The 18,804-nt window shown below is 33.0% G+C and overlaps 2 protein-coding genes across 4 annotated transcripts; one reads left to right on the top strand and one right to left on the bottom strand.

Moving 5' to 3' along the window:
• The first annotated feature begins 2,152 nt into the window (after positions 1 to 2,152).
• Positions 2,153 to 5,276, top strand: LOC129300640 (transcription factor bHLH144-like). Its single transcript, XM_054939209.1, has 4 exons — positions 2,153 to 2,310; positions 2,862 to 2,997; positions 3,363 to 3,534; positions 3,963 to 5,276. The coding sequence occupies exon 4, from the start codon at positions 4,261 to 4,263 to the stop codon at positions 4,960 to 4,962; it is 702 nt and encodes a 233-aa protein (XP_054795184.1). The 5' UTR covers positions 2,153 to 2,310; positions 2,862 to 2,997; positions 3,363 to 3,534; positions 3,963 to 4,260; the 3' UTR covers positions 4,963 to 5,276.
• A 755-nt stretch (positions 5,277 to 6,031) lies between these two features.
• Positions 6,032 to 18,774, bottom strand: LOC129300641 (tobamovirus multiplication protein 1-like). Of its 3 annotated transcripts, none has more exons than XM_054939212.1 (13): positions 18,509 to 18,774; positions 17,758 to 17,840; positions 16,855 to 16,888; positions 15,417 to 15,503; positions 15,269 to 15,320; positions 13,575 to 13,749; positions 13,327 to 13,422; positions 12,335 to 12,395; positions 9,267 to 9,331; positions 8,695 to 8,769; positions 8,523 to 8,598; positions 8,060 to 8,226; positions 6,032 to 6,451 (listed from the first exon to the last, which is right to left on the bottom strand). In XM_054939212.1, exons 2-13 carry the CDS (start codon positions 17,791 to 17,793, stop codon positions 6,428 to 6,430), a joined length of 948 nt encoding a protein of 315 aa, XP_054795187.1. In that variant the 5' UTR covers positions 17,794 to 17,840; positions 18,509 to 18,774; the 3' UTR covers positions 6,032 to 6,427. The 3 variants fall into 3 exon arrangements, with proteins under 3 accessions (XP_054795187.1, XP_054795185.1, XP_054795186.1); XM_054939210.1 differs by having other exon boundaries at positions 17,758 to 17,808; XM_054939211.1 differs by lacking the exon at positions 13,327 to 13,422 and having other exon boundaries at positions 17,758 to 17,808.
• Positions 18,775 to 18,804: the final 30 nt, after the last annotated feature.

The raw sequence follows: 18,804 nt of genomic DNA, 5'->3' as shown, positions 1-18,804 counted from the left end.
ATAATAGAGACCAATTTTTCAGGATATAAAATATAAAAAGTAGATCCCCTTTCCCTTTCTAAGTTAGGTTTTTGCTCCATACAAAGAAGTTATGAGATAAATCTTTTAATTACCTGTCAGAGAAATGAGAATCTCAATATCAATCTCTCAAGCCAACTTGAATTTGTTACTCCCTCTATTAAAAATATAAAATATTTTTAATTGAATCTCACCTTTTAATAAAATAGTTACCTATTTTTTTAATTAATCATATCTTTTATATTATATCTATTAAATACCTTACAATAAATATAAGTTATTATCAATAGGGGCACTTTTAAAAAAAGTAATAATTATACATTAAAAGACTAAACATATCTTATATTTTTTAACATTTAACTTCTTAAAAAATATTTTATATTTTTAAATAAAAGGAGTATATGATTTGTTATTTATCAAATACTATGAAAAGTGACATCACAGTGAGGTGTATAATGATGTCATTTTGATGTTAAAAATTTTACTTATTAAACATGTCACGTCGCCTGATTTTATAGAGGCATATTGCCCATTAGATCCATAAGGAACTATATTACAGAAATCAGTTAAAAATAATAATAATGTACAGTCTACATTGCTATCAGATATGTAAAACTTTTATTAGAATAATTTTTAGTGTGTATTAAACTCAAATTTTAAAAACAAATAATATAAAATATTAAATTACCAACAAAAAAGACAAAATCAAAAGCTAATAAGTGGGGTTTAAAACAAGGCAACATCCTCTATAGGTTTTAAATTAAATTTAAACTAATGGTAATTGAATCAATCAGACAACCACAATGACACAGTTAAGGAAAATTAAATGTTTGAACTTTGTAATTTGTTTTTTTGAAAAATCATGTTAGCAGACTTACTCCTCATTTAAATTTCACAATGCTTGCTAAAAAGAATATGTATGAGTGAATAAGATACTACATCGTAACTTAAATAATATATTTTTTACTTAAAAGTAACACTTGCGAACTTTTGAGGCTTTTTTTCATCATTTTTACATTGAGATGACCTAACGATTAAAGAGAACATATATAAATAAGTATGATATTATTTTTAATAAAAATAAAAAGATTTTAATTTTATAAAAAATTTCATGTATATATCCCCTTTTCAATTCAATTACAATTGTTGTAAGAGTTTTTCACTGTCAAGTTAACCCATATTTCACACCCCCAACATTAAATATCAATAAAATTTAACTCCTAATTTTTTGTTTGTTAAAAAAAGTTGAGCATGCTCCGCGTGCCATCAAAGTCAAAGTATTGTATTGTGACTCCAAACCATCTAATTATATTCATTGACCCAAACAAAGAAGGGAAGTCTATCTCCCCAGAAACATAACTCTTACAACATCACGATTTTTTTGGGCCAATCTTACAAGGTCACAATCCACAGCTTAGATATTCATTACAAATTTATATATTAAAACTTTTATAACTTATTCCCTCTATCTTAAATTATAAAATATTTTTAAATAAAATTTCACATATCAATACACCTTATTAAATATACTTAATAATATTATTATTTTAAAATAAAAATATAAAATTTTAAAAATATGCTTCATTTAATAATCTTAAATATATACTTAATTGATATTAAATAGAGAGAAAAAAAGATAATATTAAATGAAATTTATTTAATAAATTTTAATCTTTTTAAGATGTTTTTATATTTTAAGATAACACATCTCTTTTAAAATATTCCATAATTTGAGATGAAGGAAATACTATATAAAATTAGTTTAAAATATTTTTAAAAAAATTATCAAAGTATGACATGAACTCAATCTAATTATTTCAATTAGTGTGGATGGAATCTATAGTTTGGAAGCATAAAGTAGAGTTTTTAGAAATGAATGAGGGCCAATAATTAAACTAAGTTCGCATGAGCCTATTTTCTTGGTACCCGTTCGTCAAACCCAGTGGTCCCCACTCCTCCATCACGCGTGCTCTCATCCAACGGTCACCATCACACCCGCGATACACGGAAGGGCATTTCCAGAGATGTACCCTTATCCCATCCAACGGTTCACATCGACCGGCTTTGACTCCTCTCTCTCTCTCTGTCTGTCTTAATCTGGCAGCACGCATCCCTATGACCACCATGAAAAAAGTTATTTGCATCGGCATGAACTTCTCTCTCACTCTGTGTTGCTTTCCTTTCTCTCTCTAGAGCGTCTTCTTCAGTAAAAAATCTTGTGGAATTTAAGTGTATCTGATCTTTCCTTAGCTTGGGTTTCTGCCTGATCTTCCTCATCATCAGAAAGTTTATGTCTGTGACTCAGTTTATTTCCCAGTTGCTTATTAAAATTCGTTCCAATTTATGAATCATTGAAAGCAATTGTTGTTACTGTTGCATGCTGGGAATTTTCATGCTATGAAGATCAAAGCTTGTTTCGAAGTTTTTTCCTGCATAATTTGTTTTTCAGAGGACTTAATCTTCTGTATGGGAAAGTCGCAGCATTTAGTGGTGACTAGGGTTTTTAATCTGAAATTTGTTAACTGATATGGTGTCGGGTCAAATTTATAAGCAAAATGTTTGGACTTGCCTCTATACTTGGTGAGGATATTGTTTAACATTAAGGGGTTTGAATTTCACATCACGAGCCCTGTGTTCGAGATTGCGTTTAACTTGTTGGGGAGGGCTTTGTTTTTCTGACTTATAATGCCTGCTGATTCTATTCTGAGATGATCATTGTACTTCTTCTTCTTTTTTAAACTTCATTTTCTCGAAACTAATATTGGGTGTGAAGTACATTTCATTTATTTGTTCTCCGTAGTAGTGGTTTTTGTATTTTGATCAAGCCTTCTGTTTACTTTCAGGAGAAAGGCTTGGTTTTTATTCTGATATTCTGATTGGGTCAAAGATGCCGTGGACATCCTTATTTGTGGATTACAATAGGAACTGCGTTAGCTTGGTGGTATTCTTTCACGTGATTCAGTAATTTAATTAATTCAGGTCAGAAGTATGCCCCCCTTATTTGCTGCTGTAGTAATGTTCACCATTAGTTTTGCTTATCACTTGGTTTGTCTCCAATTATATATTCAAAAGGTAAACTTAACCAGAGTGGATTCTATGGCCTTGAATATTTAGAACTATTTTTTTATGCCTATTGTTTGAAATTTGGAATCACAAAACTTGTTCCCATTTGATGGAAACATTCTGTGGATCCTTTGGCCTGTTAGGACAAAATTTATGAAACAATGGAGGCTTGTTTCATACAGTCTGCCCATTACATGGAGCCTTATGTTATGTCTTCTTCCTATGTTGCGTATTGTTTTCTCATCACCTCTGAATCCTTATATGGTTTCTTTCTTCTGTAGGCAAAGTCTCATTAGATCTTCTTAGCGTTTTTTTCTTTATTAAAATTGTGGGGGAGGATTGAGAATGTTCGTTGCAATAACAACAAAGAGAACCCAAGCTGTGACAGAAGTTGGGCAGATTAAAATGAATGTTGGATTCGCTGCACACTACCAACTAACGCAAGTTTGCCAGGTGAATAATTCTTCCACTTCCTTTTATTGGGTTTCCGGGTGGGATGGATTTTTGCAAAGTTTGTGTAGCAGATGACATTTTTTATAACAGAATTTGTGTAAGACTGGAAAAGTATGTTGTGAGGAAGAGACTTCATATTTTGAAAACTTTGAAGGATAAGCGAGCTTGGATATCTCTCGTTGTTATAGTGGCTTTAGAAAGTAACATGTGGTGTTTGGACAAGGTTCTGAAATATATAACTTCATGTCGAGCTTAAGTTTTCTGGTTGTGTAAATTGAATTGCTGTTAGTTTGAAAACTAAAGTTCAATTCTCAAACCTGCCTAAGATAAACTGCACTGGTTTTACTAGTTGTCTCTGCAACAATTTGACTACTTTTTTCTCCTTTTTATTGTTGTATATTGATGTCACATACCCTTTTCTTTTGCAGGCTGAGTATTTCCGTCAGTTGCTAAAACCTATTACGTAGTCTAGAATCAAGTGACGTTGGTTTAGGGAGTATTTTCCTTGTGTTGGCGTCATCTACTGGAAGGCTGCGGAAGAGATAATTAGTGTTGATTGGAGGAAGCAGCCATCTTTTGTTAAAATGCATTCAGCTTAGTGCCTACTTTCTTTCTTTCCTTCCGTTAGCAACTTCCGTCAGCTTTAAGAGAGAATAAATTGCCAGTTGCAAAGGCCAAGACAGAATCACTTGCTGGGAGCTTACTGATCAGGAACTGAACTTTGCCATGCAGAATCACGAGTATATTTACCCTGAGAAGTTCGTTCTCCCTTTGGTGCATGAAGCAGTTGACACTTATTTGCATAGTCCTCTTGATGCAGTTTTACCTTCCGGTGCTAGGCAGATAACTCCCTTTGAAAGAGTTGAACTGCAACCCTCTGAGGTTTGCCCAAAGAATTTCATTATCTTTGATCAGACTGATAACCAGAGCAGAATTTTGTTCCATCCTGCAATGGCCAACAAATTTAGTGGCCCTGGCTGGAATGTTCATGCTACCTATAATCGAGACTCTGAGAAAAACGAGGTTAATCCTGTGGAAGGAGAGTTATCATCTCCTTTTGAAGAGGATTCTGAGGACATCAATGCATTGTTGAGCTTGGATGGAGAAGAGCTAGATGACCGTGATGAGGAAGAAGTCAGCACAGCAAGGACTAACGAAAATTATGAAAGTATTTGTGACACTTGCTCCAGTTATGGCTCAAAATCAAAGAAGAGATCATCATCATCTGTTCAAAAGTCGTCTAGGACCCATGGTCACTGCAGCAACCCTGAAATTAAGCACTGGGAAATGAAGAGAATGATCAGGGTACTGAGAGGGATTGTGCCTGGAGGCGGTGAGCAAATGGATTCTGTCACTGTTTTAGATGAAGCTGTGAGATACCTTAAGTCTCTCAAGGTGGAGGCTGAGAAACTTGGAGTTGCACCTTAAAAATCTTGGTTGGAAACTTCGACTGTATTCCTGTGACAATAATCGAAATTTATCTGTCACCCTCTATGAATAGCACTCCTTCCAGTCTCCTTTCTTTCTTGTTCCTGCTCATGCGAAGAAATCTTGGAAAGCAATAAATGACAGTTGGCATTTTACATATTCAGGTCATGTAAGACAAGAAAGTACATTCATGATTGTACTCTTAGTTGCTGTTTGGCATTGACTCTGATGTTTTGCTACTGTTTTGTGTTGAGATTGAGGAATGACTGTAGTTCTTACCTCCTCTAAAATTATGGTATAATTGTTATTATCAACTTTGTTTCCCCATTTACTGTGTGAGATTAATCATTCAACGGGTCTCTTCTCATTTGCATCTGTCCTCTTTATGACTGTGCAAATAGTGATTATACAATCGTTAAAGCCTTAATTTAAAATTTTTTATATTTTTTCATATATATCTCATAAAATATTTTACATAAATGTCTTGACGATAACAATTGAAATTTCAAATATTTTTTAAAAAAAAGATAAAAAATGAAGTAATGGTGTGCTCCAATTTAGATTTAAATTAAATTTTTCATTTGAATACATAAAAATTTATGAATTTAAATATAAAAAATCCCCCATTTGAGTACATAAATTTAGGAACTTGAATTTGATTCAAATTAAAATCAAATAATAATTTATTTATAATTTTAAATTATCTTTACAGTCTAATCATTTAAAATTTTAATAATTTTAAATATTTTATTCTCTTCATGTATTCATTATTAATATCTCTATTGACTCATATTTTTTTCTCATTGTTGATTAAAAAATATAAATAAATCCACCATTTTTAATTTTTTTATTTTCATTTTAAATTTTAATTTATCTCTCTTTTAAAATTTTTTAAATTATCCAAACAGAAAATTTTAAATACATGGAATTTGAATATGAGATTTAAAATACAAACTTTTAAATTTAAAATTTAAATTTAAATCTATTAATCCAAGTGCTACTCGAGAGATTAGTCAAAAAGAAAATTATAAGAATTACTCAACATTCTAAGTAAAATTTCTAGAATATGTTCTGAAAAAGTAAGCCTCACTAGATTAGAATTAATCATTTAATTGATATAGTTTGCACCAAGGCAAGATGAACAAGCTTACTTTGCCACATATTTACGCCTACATGCGACCAGAAAGTTATAAATTTAAACAAAATCTCAATCATTAATAGCAAAAAAATCCCAGACATCCCCAAATTCGTGTAGCGGGGAATAAGTTTTATAAACTAATGTTCTGCTATTTACATTTAGAGTGTCAACACTGGGAAAAACAATCTCTTAGAAAGCTTACAACCACTTGCATCATTTTGGCTCTTCTCTGGTTAGGATTTACATATTCTGAAGCAATTCCAACAAACCACCCAAACGCAGGCACAATGAAGATCCACTCGTAAATGCCACGTGGCCAAAACGTGATTATATTGGACTCACTCTCAATGCCTGCATCAATGACAAAACTCAAGTGACTTTTAAGTTTTTTTTTTTTAGTTCTTTGAAAGCAAATAACGTCAAAAGGGAAAAGAAAGATGAGAAGAAAACAGATGCACAGAGAAGCTCAGATCAACCCAATGAAGCCAATTCCCGCAAGACAGAAGACTACCATCCACGTGAGCAAAAGCTATTTTTTCTAAAATTTAGTGTATTTAATTTTCAGTTTACTAAAAATTTATTTAGTAAAAGTTCATTTGATAAAAGTCAATTGTTATAATGAAATTTGTGTTCAAAGACATTTTTTCAAAAATTAATTTGGTACACTGAAAGTTGTTTGAATTATGATAATGAAATGTACTTTTGAATGTATAATTATCAAAAAAGACATTAATTGATAATTTATAATTTTTATTAAACAAATATAATATATTTGAAATATTTAAAAATTTGATAAAGATTTTAAATAACATAAAATTTGATCTATAACATTAAAAACTTAATCTCTAGTTATTTGTACATTTTTAATTTGTAATTTTAAAAAATATGATAAAGATTTATAATTTTTATTATATAATAATGCTAAAAATTAACATGATTAATTATTCAATTTATAATGCTAAAAACTTGACACTTAATTATTATTATTGAAATGATAATTATATTTTTAATGAATTAACTATTTTTTAAATAAAAGAATAAGAGATTAAACTTGGGTAGTATGGTCAAATAACATCCCACTTTTTAAATTTACATTTCAAAAGCTTCAAATAGTTATATTTCTCAGATCCACTTTCAGTCACCGTTTAAATATACTTTCAGGATGTGTTTTCTTGTAAAATATTTTACTCAAACAACTTCCAGCATCCTAAAAGTGAAATTTTGCTTTTTAAATATGAAACTGAATACCCAAATGGACCCTCAATCATACGATACACATTGAAAGGGAAAAATAATAATCTAATCTTCACTTCATATTTGTGGTCACTAAGCCTTGTCAAATATACAAGACAAAAGGCCCCCTCCTCCTACTGTATTATATTTGCTCGAAAGGTGATACCTTCTCCATTAAGATATATGTAACACAGATGAAATGATAGCATGTCAAATAACCATGTTCCCTACTTTGAAACTTAATTGAACAAGCCACACAGAAAAGGACTTTTTTCAGGAGTAGCGCATGATAACTGCCATATGAAAAGAATTTTGCGGCACTGATAGAGACACATTAGGAAAAGTTCGAGTGTAAAGTTGAAAATTAAAAATTCTGAGAACAACATTAGATCTGCAAAATGCAAAATCTTAGCTTCCTTGCAGGTTTTGCAACATAATTTTCAGACTCCCAAATGTCTATACAACAACAACGAATCCACAACAGTCAAGACAAACTATTGGAGGATGAAAATAAAATAGAAAAATAATGTCGATCATCTTTAAATTATGAATCATAGACAAAAGGATCTTAGATTCGATAAATTTAATTCTTAGCTGGCATTTTATTTGATTATTTCTTTTATTTAACTACTTAAGCTAAAAGGACCGCAAATAGGTTTATTCACAGCAGTAATTGTTTACTGCATAATGGATTAGCTTAAAGGAAAAATATAGTGACATAGGAACCTGATTCTGCATGCTTGTTGCAGTAGTCCAGCGCTGAGGATTATGAACTATAACTGGATTATCACCAACAAAAGCTAATGTGCTCGATTCTTCCCATGTGCTAGAAGCTTCTGCAGGCGGTAATTCTCTCATTACCCACAGTAACATTGCTGAAGGTATTGATGAACCTGAAAATGCGGTGCGTTGAGAGCAGTCTGTCAACACTTTAAATTAATACTGAATTACTCATGAAACCATTTGAATAAACAACTATAAGTAGCACAATATAGCCAAGTTCTTTCTTGAAGAATAAACGCAGATTCGGTTTTACAGAGAAGGCTGTTAGTGTCAACAATTTAAGCTACTACCTTTTCATTTTTGCCTGGATTTAAGCTAAATGCTAAATCACTCATGAAATGGAGTGGATAAAAAATTCCGTCAAGCATCACAACTGAGAATCAAGGAAAATATTTCAAGCACATACCTACAAAATAATACAAAATGAGTAAAAGAATGGTGCAAGCACCATACACATGCTGCGGACGCCAATGATACAACATCTGCATCAATGATCAGGAGGAAAGTTCAGGAAATCTTGTACATCTTAGCTCAAGAAATGGAGCACACAACAATTTTAGCAGAAAGGTGATACATACAGGAATATCAGTGAAGAGTGCTTCTGAGGCACTTGATGTGAAGCATAGTACACAGGTCACAGTTAAAAAGGCAACCTGTAAGAAATGTATATATTAACGTCTTAATCTTCAAAATTTTATACATAGAAATATTCATCTTTATAGGAATATGGCTAGTGCACATCAGTTTGTGCAAGTGTGCAAGTGCAGAAAAATAGCACGCTATCTGACAATGGGTAAAGTTCTTGCAGCCATGATGGCATGCATGCATGATGCACGTAGAGGTCCAAGAAAATGAAACATGGCATCCACGTAGGGATGATGGAACAGCATATAAGCAATTATCTTTGCATGATGCCATTTCACTATCCCATTGTATGTCAAATTCTTAGACATCCAGGTAATACACAAGCACGTCAGCAGCTCACCATGTTTATCAACTTCTACTTGGCAGAAGGCATTAGAAGGGGCAACAAGAGACTAGCAGACCCATTATCCATTTTTCAAGTTCGAATGGAAAAGCTGTGTGGGTTACAATATTCTAGTGGAAAAGAAAAAACAGCACCCCTTTCTTTTGGGTGATACAAATATACCTTGTACATTTCAGATGAAGGTTGCTCAGCTCTTACTCGGCTCATCTTCAAGCATAATAAGATTCCTGTAAAAGAAACAAAATGAAACTACTACAGAAAAACTGTCCACAAAAGCAGGCATAACTTTCATTAGAAATACAACAAAAAAGTAGCTTTCACTTGGAGTTTTTAATTTTAAGCCAATCAGGGGATTCAATATGGGAAAGAAGGAATCCACCCAAATAGATCCATCAAGCATGAATACTACTGAAATTTGATTCTGCACACACATTCGTGCACACAAACACATAAATATCAATGGGAAGAGTAATCCAGGTATCTTTTTAGCATGCATGTTCAAAATGATCTCTCCAATAATTATCACAATCTACAAACATTGAGAAAAAGTATTATTTTGAAAAAGTAGAACACTAACGCGAACAAATTAGTAGAATCAAGGAAGAGGCAAATTCAAATACTCTGAAATCTTAAGATGGTAGGAAGTGGCACAAAGTATAGCACACAACACATAATTCGAAGATTGAGGGTAAATGTGGTACATAAAAAAGTTATTTGACGAAAGGAAGATGAGAGAAACTATTTTTGTTGTGTTTAGTAGATGGCAAAGGGGCGTTGTTGGAATTATGCTTTCCATCTTCATGGGAGATTTCTCATTTCCATTCCCTTTCCCATTTTATACCAAAACGGGCTCCAAATTCTAGCATAATTCTGGGGCAGCAATTAAAAGGCCATTTGATGCTAAGGTTTGTCTAACATTGATTTTTGTTGACATCAGTGAATTCTTCTTTTGACAGCATAGACTAATGAATTCTAGCAGCTGTAAGCAAAAATGTGAAATAAATTTTAGTGCACCACATTCTCACGGTTGAATCAAAATAAACCAGCCAGAGATAGATTGTCTCTATTTGGCAAGCATCACTCTTAAACAAAAATTACTTTACGTCTCAATGAAAGGTTGAAACTGAAAGTTTGGTTAAGGAATTAGTATAATAATCTTCCTTAGCAAGCATTTCGAACTGATTTTTGCAGTCATTGGTTTTTAGAATGAGAATTCAGCTCCTTTTGTTCTTGAACACTAGTCTATTTAAGTTTTTATACGCTCTGCACTACAGGTGCTTGTTATGAAATTATGATTTTGGATAAGATTTAGTTATATTTTTGAATAGGATTTAAATATATTTAGATGACTTAAATAGATATATATATATATATATATAGGGTTTATTTATATTGTTGAGATTTGGATAAGATTAGGATATTTATTTCTTCAGATTTATGCTTATAAATGAGTGTAATACACAGATCCATTTGCAATGCAAAAAGATTCAGATCCATTCTTTTCTTCTACAAAATAATTACAAAACTGTGTCATTGTTTCCTTCTCTCTTTCGTAGCTTTTAGTCGGCCTAATCCCCATGTTCTAACTATTAGCTAACAGCACATGGTCAACCACGCTAGACAACCTGTCTAATGTCGCATTAATTTGGAATTCTGCAGTTTGTCTACATGAGTGAATAAGTTCATAAATTCAGTTCAGCGTGTCACCTATGGAATAGCCTCTTTGGTCTTTTATGTGAAAGTAGGGTGTATCCTAGTACTTTAAAAAGAAAAATAAGGTGGCCCTCGTAAGCCCCTCAAGACCCAATTCACTTAAATTTTTGCAGTAAAGAAAAAAAGAAAAGAAAAAGAAACCACATTGTAGTTAGACAGAAATACCCACATTCTCAAGGGAATATCTTTGCTTTTACATCTATAACAGCACAGAGTTGTGTAGGTGACCTCAGTGGTATGCAAATGGCATTTCAAGGGAATCACAACATGCAAAAACACTGAAGCTTTTTTACACCATTGATTTCTTTTGAGATTTTTTTACTTTATTATGCTTTTTAGATTTTTGTACTTCTGAGTTTGAGGAGATCTTATCCCAGCAAGACACACCTTCACTTTTTAAAAAGAACTTCTAATCAAAAAGGGAGGAAATCCCTGGTAATTAAGCTTCATTCCATGTATTATCCTTATCCACACTATATGTCACTCATCAGTTCAAATGATTGCACTGATAAACTGCTATTCAATATCATTGTAACCAATCAATTAAAAGTCTAAGTATAATGCTTAAATGCTGTAGGAAATTCAGACAATTATACATAAGTTGAGCGGTATATATTTATGAGATTAGGATAAACTCTCGGCACAAATTTGACCCCGTATAATTTGTGTCACCTTGTTTACCAAATACTACAATTTTACATGAGTCAATTTTAGAAAATGCTCTGTTTCTGTTAGTACACGGTACTATTTCACCATACATGCTATCATAAGAGTTTCTTGCATTGGCTTCACTATTCTATAGAGAAGAAATTCCCTGCTAATCAATATTCATTACTACGTGTATTATCCATACTATATGTAACTCACTAATTCAAAGTATTGTTACTGCTACTCAATGTCATGTGTAATTTGTAACCAGTAGTTTTTATTTGGGGCCAAAATTTATAAACCGCAGATTAAAGTCTTACAATATTAAAATGCTATAGGAAATTCAGGCAAATATATATAAGCAGTATATATTAATGAGATTTCAGATAAGTCTATGGCCTCGGCAGAGATTTGACCCATATTATTGCCATGTTGTTCGCCCAGAATTAGCATTTTATCCAATCCGAGTCTATATAGAAAATGATCAGCTGCAGTGAGAACATGGTTTCATTTCACTGTACATGCTAGTACGAAAGCTTCTTCCAATAGTTGTACTATTATATAGAGATTATAATTATAATTTATATAATTTTCATCATCATTGTGGTGATACAAGTAATAATGAAAAATAATCAAATGAGCACAAAATGCAAAATACAGTAAGATAACTAGTAGTAGAAGGCAAGAAACACATCAACCATAGAGCCTAATCATTCATCTAATTTGACAACGAACATGCCTTTTAAATGTGCTGAAGATTTAAACCAGTTTCAAGAACTGCCTACCGCTCATGCAAAGTATGAGAATAAATATTAAAAGTCCATTTTGATAAAACACAGTGAAAAACAAAAGGATTAGTACATGCTTACCATAGCATGTTAATGCTGCTCCTAACATAAGCATTCCAACAGCAAAAATATCTACATACACCTGCAACAAATTTTAAGTCACTAGATCATAATAAACATTTTTCATCACTCAACAATGTTCTTCAAAATTATAGGACAGATTCTAATAATTCAGGACAATTAAGGCATGACCATTATTTATGATCAACTCATAAGTTAGCACCATGGCCGATTTCAAAATCAAAACTTGTAAGTAACAATCAGAGTTTACAAATATATATATTCACTCCATTCACTTATGTGAAACCATGTCATTTTCTTTTTTCTTTTTTTTGTTACAAGAGGATTTGAATCCTTAATCTCAACCCACACTCCACCCTACCCTCATTACCTGAGCTAGCCCCAGGTAGCTATCATATCATGTATTTAAAGAGAAAAGTAAACTTCATCTTTGCCCCATCATCATATGCTACAAATCTGCTCCTTCCGTCTTTCCTGAGGACAAACCAACTCAATGTATTTCATTAAAAAGAAAAAGATTCTCCCATAAAGGACGCAACCACTTTCTCTTCATGTAAAGCAGTCCCTCCAAAGCAGAAAAGACCATTATGATTTCCCAAGATGACCTTTTTGTTTCTTTTCTAAGAGAAGAATTTTATTATAAAAGAAGGAAGCATAAAAAGTTGAAGGATAAGAAATCTTCAAAATGCAGGGTACAAATGAAAACTCAACATGATAATACAACAAATAAGTCAATAGAAGTATTGACCTCTAAACGATCTTTAGAATTCAATGTTATTATGATATAAAAGCTTCTTTTACAGAAGCAGAGTTACCCCCCTTGCTCTTGACAGAAAGAAATTAACATAATCAAAACCGATATTACTATTCAAAGGAAAAGTAGCCACAATAAGAGGATAAAGACAATACCAACTTGACATATCAATCAGAAATTTAAAGAGCACTGCATAGCATGAAAAGATATAGCAAAACCATAATTACTGTGTCCATACCCGAGCAGCCACTGCTGAATCAATGGGATTCTTCCCTAATCCAATCCATATTATTACAGCAAATACCAGCATGATGACAAAAACTAGAAGTGTAACCTGGTGAATCATGTCCAAGTGAAACACTTGAAAAAATTACATCCTAATGTGAATCATTAAATGATCATCAAAAGAAAGTGGCAACATGATACAGCAGAGATGGAAACTACATAAGCAGATACAGAAGAAGAAACACTCAGCATGGCGCATACCAAAAGTACAATCTTCTGCCGATTACCAACATGAGACAACCGAAGGGGAAACCATTTTCTATGGCTTGCTCTGCCTGCTAAAGTACAATCATTAAAGGACTTTCTTAGTAAAGTTTCCTCAGAAAAGCTTCCTTCATAATCATCGTCATCATCTGGCTGATGGCAAAGATCAACCCTGTAAAATGAAACCCAAGAGCAATGCAGCTTCATGGTCAGGAGAAAGGAAAATATGGTAACTGAAATAGTTATACATGTATAAATGCAGATGATTGCAGATAACTTGAAGAGTTAGATGATCATATGCTATGTTTCTTTTCTTTTCTTTTCTTTTGTTTTTTTTTTTGTGGGGGGTGGGGGGGTTTGAGAGTTTATATCAATAACATAGAATTGTTTTTACTTTGAGCATTTATTAAACTATATAATAATTAATTTAAAATTTAAAAATAAATTAAATGGTAAAATTTAAAAAATATAATATGATAAAAATATATCTAATTATTTTAAAACTGTAGTATTAAGATTAAAGTTAAATAAAGGCATATCTTTAAAATTATATATTTATGCAAATTATTTATATTATTTTCAAAAAGCATTTTTATATTAAAAAAACCTTTGAAGGAGGAGACCGCGGATTGCAAATTTTGGGGGCAATAATATTCTATTGTATACAGTAAGGGCTGCAGAACTTGCAGTGAGCCTTCTGTCCCTGCATTCCAACATAGCAGGGGAAAAGAAAAGAAAAAGAAAAGGGGATGAAAGTCTCCCCAACTGCCCTGCGCTGATTTCATAGGCTGATAGAACCATGTGACTTGCAAAGTTTAAAACATCCATCAACCTATTGTCTCTTAAATCAATTTTTAACTCATTTTAAATTGTATTATTTTAAAGAATGTATCATGAAGATTAAAGTTGGATACAATTGTCTTTAAAAGCATGAATTAAAATTAAAAAAAAACAGTAAAAATGTTCAGAAAGCTTCGGGAAGGACAATATCATTACAAATGCAAGTACATACATGCATGTAACACAATGCTAGGGGTGGCAACCATGCCCTTTTACGAAGACGTGGCTCTGTCCTTGGTTTCTTTGCATATGAAAACACGCAAGAATTGATAGAGGAATTCTAGTAGAAACAAAAGGCAATTCCAGTAGATGAAGTATTTTCAAGTGAATCCACAATTTAATTTCAGAATGTGGCTTCAATGCAATAAATTTAAGATCATTAAAGAAGAAGAAAATGGAAATGACAAACGGAAAAAAAAATAGCTGAACTGCTGAAGCATGAAACGAACAGCAGCACATGACCCATCTTTGGGGCAATCTGGTTCACAACCAAAAATTATCAGAGTCCTAAGTTACTCTTTTCAGAAAGCATATGCATAGGTCGTTATCCCTCTATTTAAAGGTCATGTTCGTCTGCGGACAATGTTCTTATCTAACAACATCTCCCAGTCTTGCTCTCTTAGATTGAAGAAAAGATCGCAACACAGAAATGCAAAGAAAAAGGAAATAAGAGAAATTATCAGACAGGTAGACAGACAGAAGGACAAAGAAGAAGGATCAACTGAGAATAATGAAAGATGACGGCAAGAACTTGACATAACATATAATTTGCCAGAAAACACTGCATGTAACTTGAAAATTCACATTTCTATAAACCAAACAAGAATTTTAAAATAAATCAGATTGCATACCAGAAGGATAAAAGTAGAAGAAATGCTGCAAAGAAAAGTATTTTAGGGAAAGCTGCAAGACAAAACATCAACAGTTTAATCATTTTTGTTAAGGCTAAGACCTTTTCACAAATCACAAATTTCTAGTTGGTAACGAAAGGAGGTATACCCAAAAAAATAAAACCACAGGAGTGTGACCAGCACGTCCATCCATAGCAAGTACCAAGAAGTGTCAATACAAAATAAAAGAAGAAACCTGAAATATGAAATCCCAAATTGAACAGATCAAATGGAATCAAGTACAGAAAGCAAACCAAAACAACAAATTAATGGCCAAACATCTTATGTTCATTAAAAGGCAAATATATATATATATATATATTATAAGAAAAAAAATGGAACTATTTAATGTATCTGGTGATGATTATGTCAGGAAATCAATTGATTATCATATAGTGACAGAAAGAACTAAAGGCTCAACTCTCAAGAATGCAATGAAGAATGACCATGCATAAAATTAAAATGCAGCCTATAGTGTTTTCCCATCCCATGCTGGGCATCAAGCTAAGGTCAAGCCTGACTTAGCCCATGAACAGTCCTATAGCTATCTAAAACTTAAATAAATTATTTATTGATAAGCATAAAATTAAATAGTTACAATTTCTCACAAAATTCATAATGAGCAGTATTTAACAAAATAGTAATCGAGTAACCTAATTTCAGATTCACATGATACAAGCAGCGGCTTTCATGAAACCTGTCAGGAAAAATGCTATTCAACAGTGTGCCTTTCATTAAATGTTAAGGTAGCGTGTGTCACTGTATGTACAATGTGCACCCTCATATGGATAAAGTCCTCCTCTCTTAAGTTGTTTGCTTTTGCGCCTATAAGGCATGCATGAGCTAACTTCATGTAAACAAGTCAGGAACAATACATTCGAATCAGTTTAACCATACTTTAAAGCAGTGTGAAAACCTTTATCTTTAGCACCTACAACAATGAAAACACAATTATCTAAAACTTTAATTTCGTAATAAAAATATTACTTCAAACTTTTAATTCAGTTTTCTTCAGATTACTGCGTTCAACAAAATCACCTGCATGCCCTAACTTCAATTGTGTCTTCTAGAGAGAGAAATGTGGCTTTTTGGGTGGTAAGGAGCATATCATTCTTGTACGTGTGCCTGGTCTGTAATGTATATGTACTAACCTTTCTACATATAAACTGATTAAGATCGAAGCTTCCAGAGAAAAACATAGACCCCAGGTCATAATCAACCTTGCTCAGAAAGTGAAAAGACTTAGCATGCTACTTAGCACAAAATTATATTGTTAAGAAGGCAAACGTGCCAAAATAGAACCAAAGAAATGTTCTTTTCTAAGGATTCAACATGCCTATGTTCAAATTAATACTTGACTCATGCACACGACTTGGTCACAACAACTCAACAGGGATTATGAAGCTTAGTCATGAAATGCAGTTAGCTCAATCAAACCATAAAAAATGTGGAAATGGCATCAAAGGAGCAATCAAAACCTGCAAGAGATATTCCATGCTAAATAAATTAACAGTTCAACTAATCATTAAAAGTAAAATAGAACAAACCCAAACTGGAACTGCCAATCATTAGATGAAACACCTGCAGCACATCATATTTACATCTCATGAGAAGCTAATATATATATATATATAAAGCAGTGAAGAGTAGTTGCGTGCAGTAAGCCTAGTGACATACGTGGAAGTTCATACCATAAACATAGACATCCATAAAGAAGCCATTAAGAATAACTACAAGAAGTATCATATTTCAGAATACAATAGACAAAATATAAATTAATCGCACTCCCCATGTACACCCATCTATGGTAACACAGTGTTAAAATTAAGTACACCAATGACACTAGGACATCAAAACTGTGTCATCCATCACCAGATTCTCCTTCGTTATTCATTACTAATATTTTCACATTTTTATCTAACCCTCCAACACACATACACCCACACCAGCAAAATTAGAAAAGAAAGATAGAGCCTCTAATGCACAAGGGTGGCACATATTGCTATCCAGAAAATAATGGGTAGTTACTAATGTAGTAGTCATTGCATATATAATATAACTTAAGATCTGTGCGGACAGAGTGACGATCTGGGATAGCCATATTAGTTCATTATATATCAATTCAAGAATAACAAGAACACAATCACCGGTCCCGTACAATTTACAGCCATTAGTATATATCTTATTGGGCTAATTGCTGCTGAAATTAACAGCCTCTGACATCTTCACAATTCATATATGAGCCTATTTCCAACAGCCATGTTGTATGCCATAAAAGTAGACAACAGTGCTGACCAACAAGAAGGACCAATTCACAAATAACAACTTCAACACGTTCATCCAGTTAGAGAAGAGCATATCCATATAGCCATCCAACGTGGAAAACATGTTACATCAGAGATTCAGAGCTAAATCACGTTGACAAAGAACAGATTGGAAAATGCCCTTACTTTTTGCCGAGTCCAGCCAACTTGTGAATTCCTCATGTGGATTCTTATTAACTGTGACAGCAAGAGAAAGCAACTGACAATCACTGCAAGGAAATAACTTTCACATTGCATGCATCACGGACATTAAGATCTAATATTTTTTGAAAAGCATCCCAATCGTTTATAACGGATGATGTAAGAATCAACTAGGATGTAACTCAAATCAACAGCGCCCGATGCCACTAAGCTTCCCAATTGCCCTAACTGAAACCGTTATTACTATACACTGCACAATGCTTGCAATTGTATCCCAATTCAAATGGGTTAGTGACTTAGATTTGACAACGGACGTAGTCGATTGAACATTGACAATAAATACAAAATTCCAACTGTTTGTGCAAGTCGTTTAATAGGTTAAAACAAAGAGTCTTGATACAATGCCGTAATCATCGAGCTAAGAACGAAACCCGATTATAGAGAAAGTACAATGTAGGGACGAGAGTTTCAACATGCACACTAAAAATTTTCAATTGATTCATGCATGCATCATCAAAAGCAATTCAATCTCCCAAAGTCAACACATTTCCCGGGTCACACAATTCATAGGTCACTCACAAAGACGAAGAAAACAACAACTGGACACATCCCATTTCACAATTCTTCATCTTTCTGCATACCCTCTTCCCCAAATTAGATGGAAATGGAAAGTGAAAGCGGAAAATGCATGAACCAATCTCAGAGCAAAACCCACAAATCCAAAACGATAACAAACCTGAAGGTATGCAAAGAAAGAAATAATGCCGTCAAGAAGAGCAAGACCCGCAATGACAGCCACCAAGACTCGTGGAAAACAATACCCTTCTTCTCTCATTTCAAACATCCTCCTCCCAAGCCGTCCCTCTCTGTCCCTACCAAAGAGAAACAGCGAGTTCGAGCAATGTCTGCAGTTCCAAACAGCGAAACCCACAAACCGATAACCAAATTTCCTGAAGGGTATGGTTCATAGGGAGATCAAGTGGGCTTTTTTCGCCACGGCTTCTGGTATTTCCCAAGGTGCTAGAGCGAGAA

This window comes from Prosopis cineraria, unplaced genomic scaffold (assembly GCF_029017545.1).
Source record: "Prosopis cineraria cultivar Desert tree isolate PC_DT_omini unplaced genomic scaffold, ASM2901754v1 PC1688, whole genome shotgun sequence".
Classification (NCBI taxonomy): Eukaryota; Viridiplantae; Streptophyta; class Magnoliopsida; order Fabales; family Fabaceae; genus Prosopis; species Prosopis cineraria.
This window is presented reverse-complemented; position numbering and strand designations above follow the sequence as displayed.

What these genes read in the sequence shown, in the direction of transcription:
- LOC129300640 (XM_054939209.1), top strand. Translation starts at nt 4,261, where the DNA reads ATGCAGAATCACGAGTATATTTACCCTGAGAAGTTCGTTCTCCCTTTG.
- LOC129300641 (XM_054939210.1), bottom strand. Translation starts at nt 18,616, where the DNA reads ATGTTTGAAATGAGAGAAGAAGGGTATTGTTTTCCACGAGTCTTGGTG. An exon ending in CTGTGGTTTTATTTTTTTGG is followed by an intron (nt 15,321 to 15,416) that starts GTATACCTCCTT and finishes TTTGTCTTGCAG; the next exon opens with CTTTCCCTAAAATACTTTTC. An exon ending in CTTCTACTTTTATCCTTCTG is followed by an intron (nt 13,750 to 15,268) that starts GTATGCAATCTG and finishes TTCATTTTACAG; the next exon opens with GGTTGATCTTTGCCATCAGC.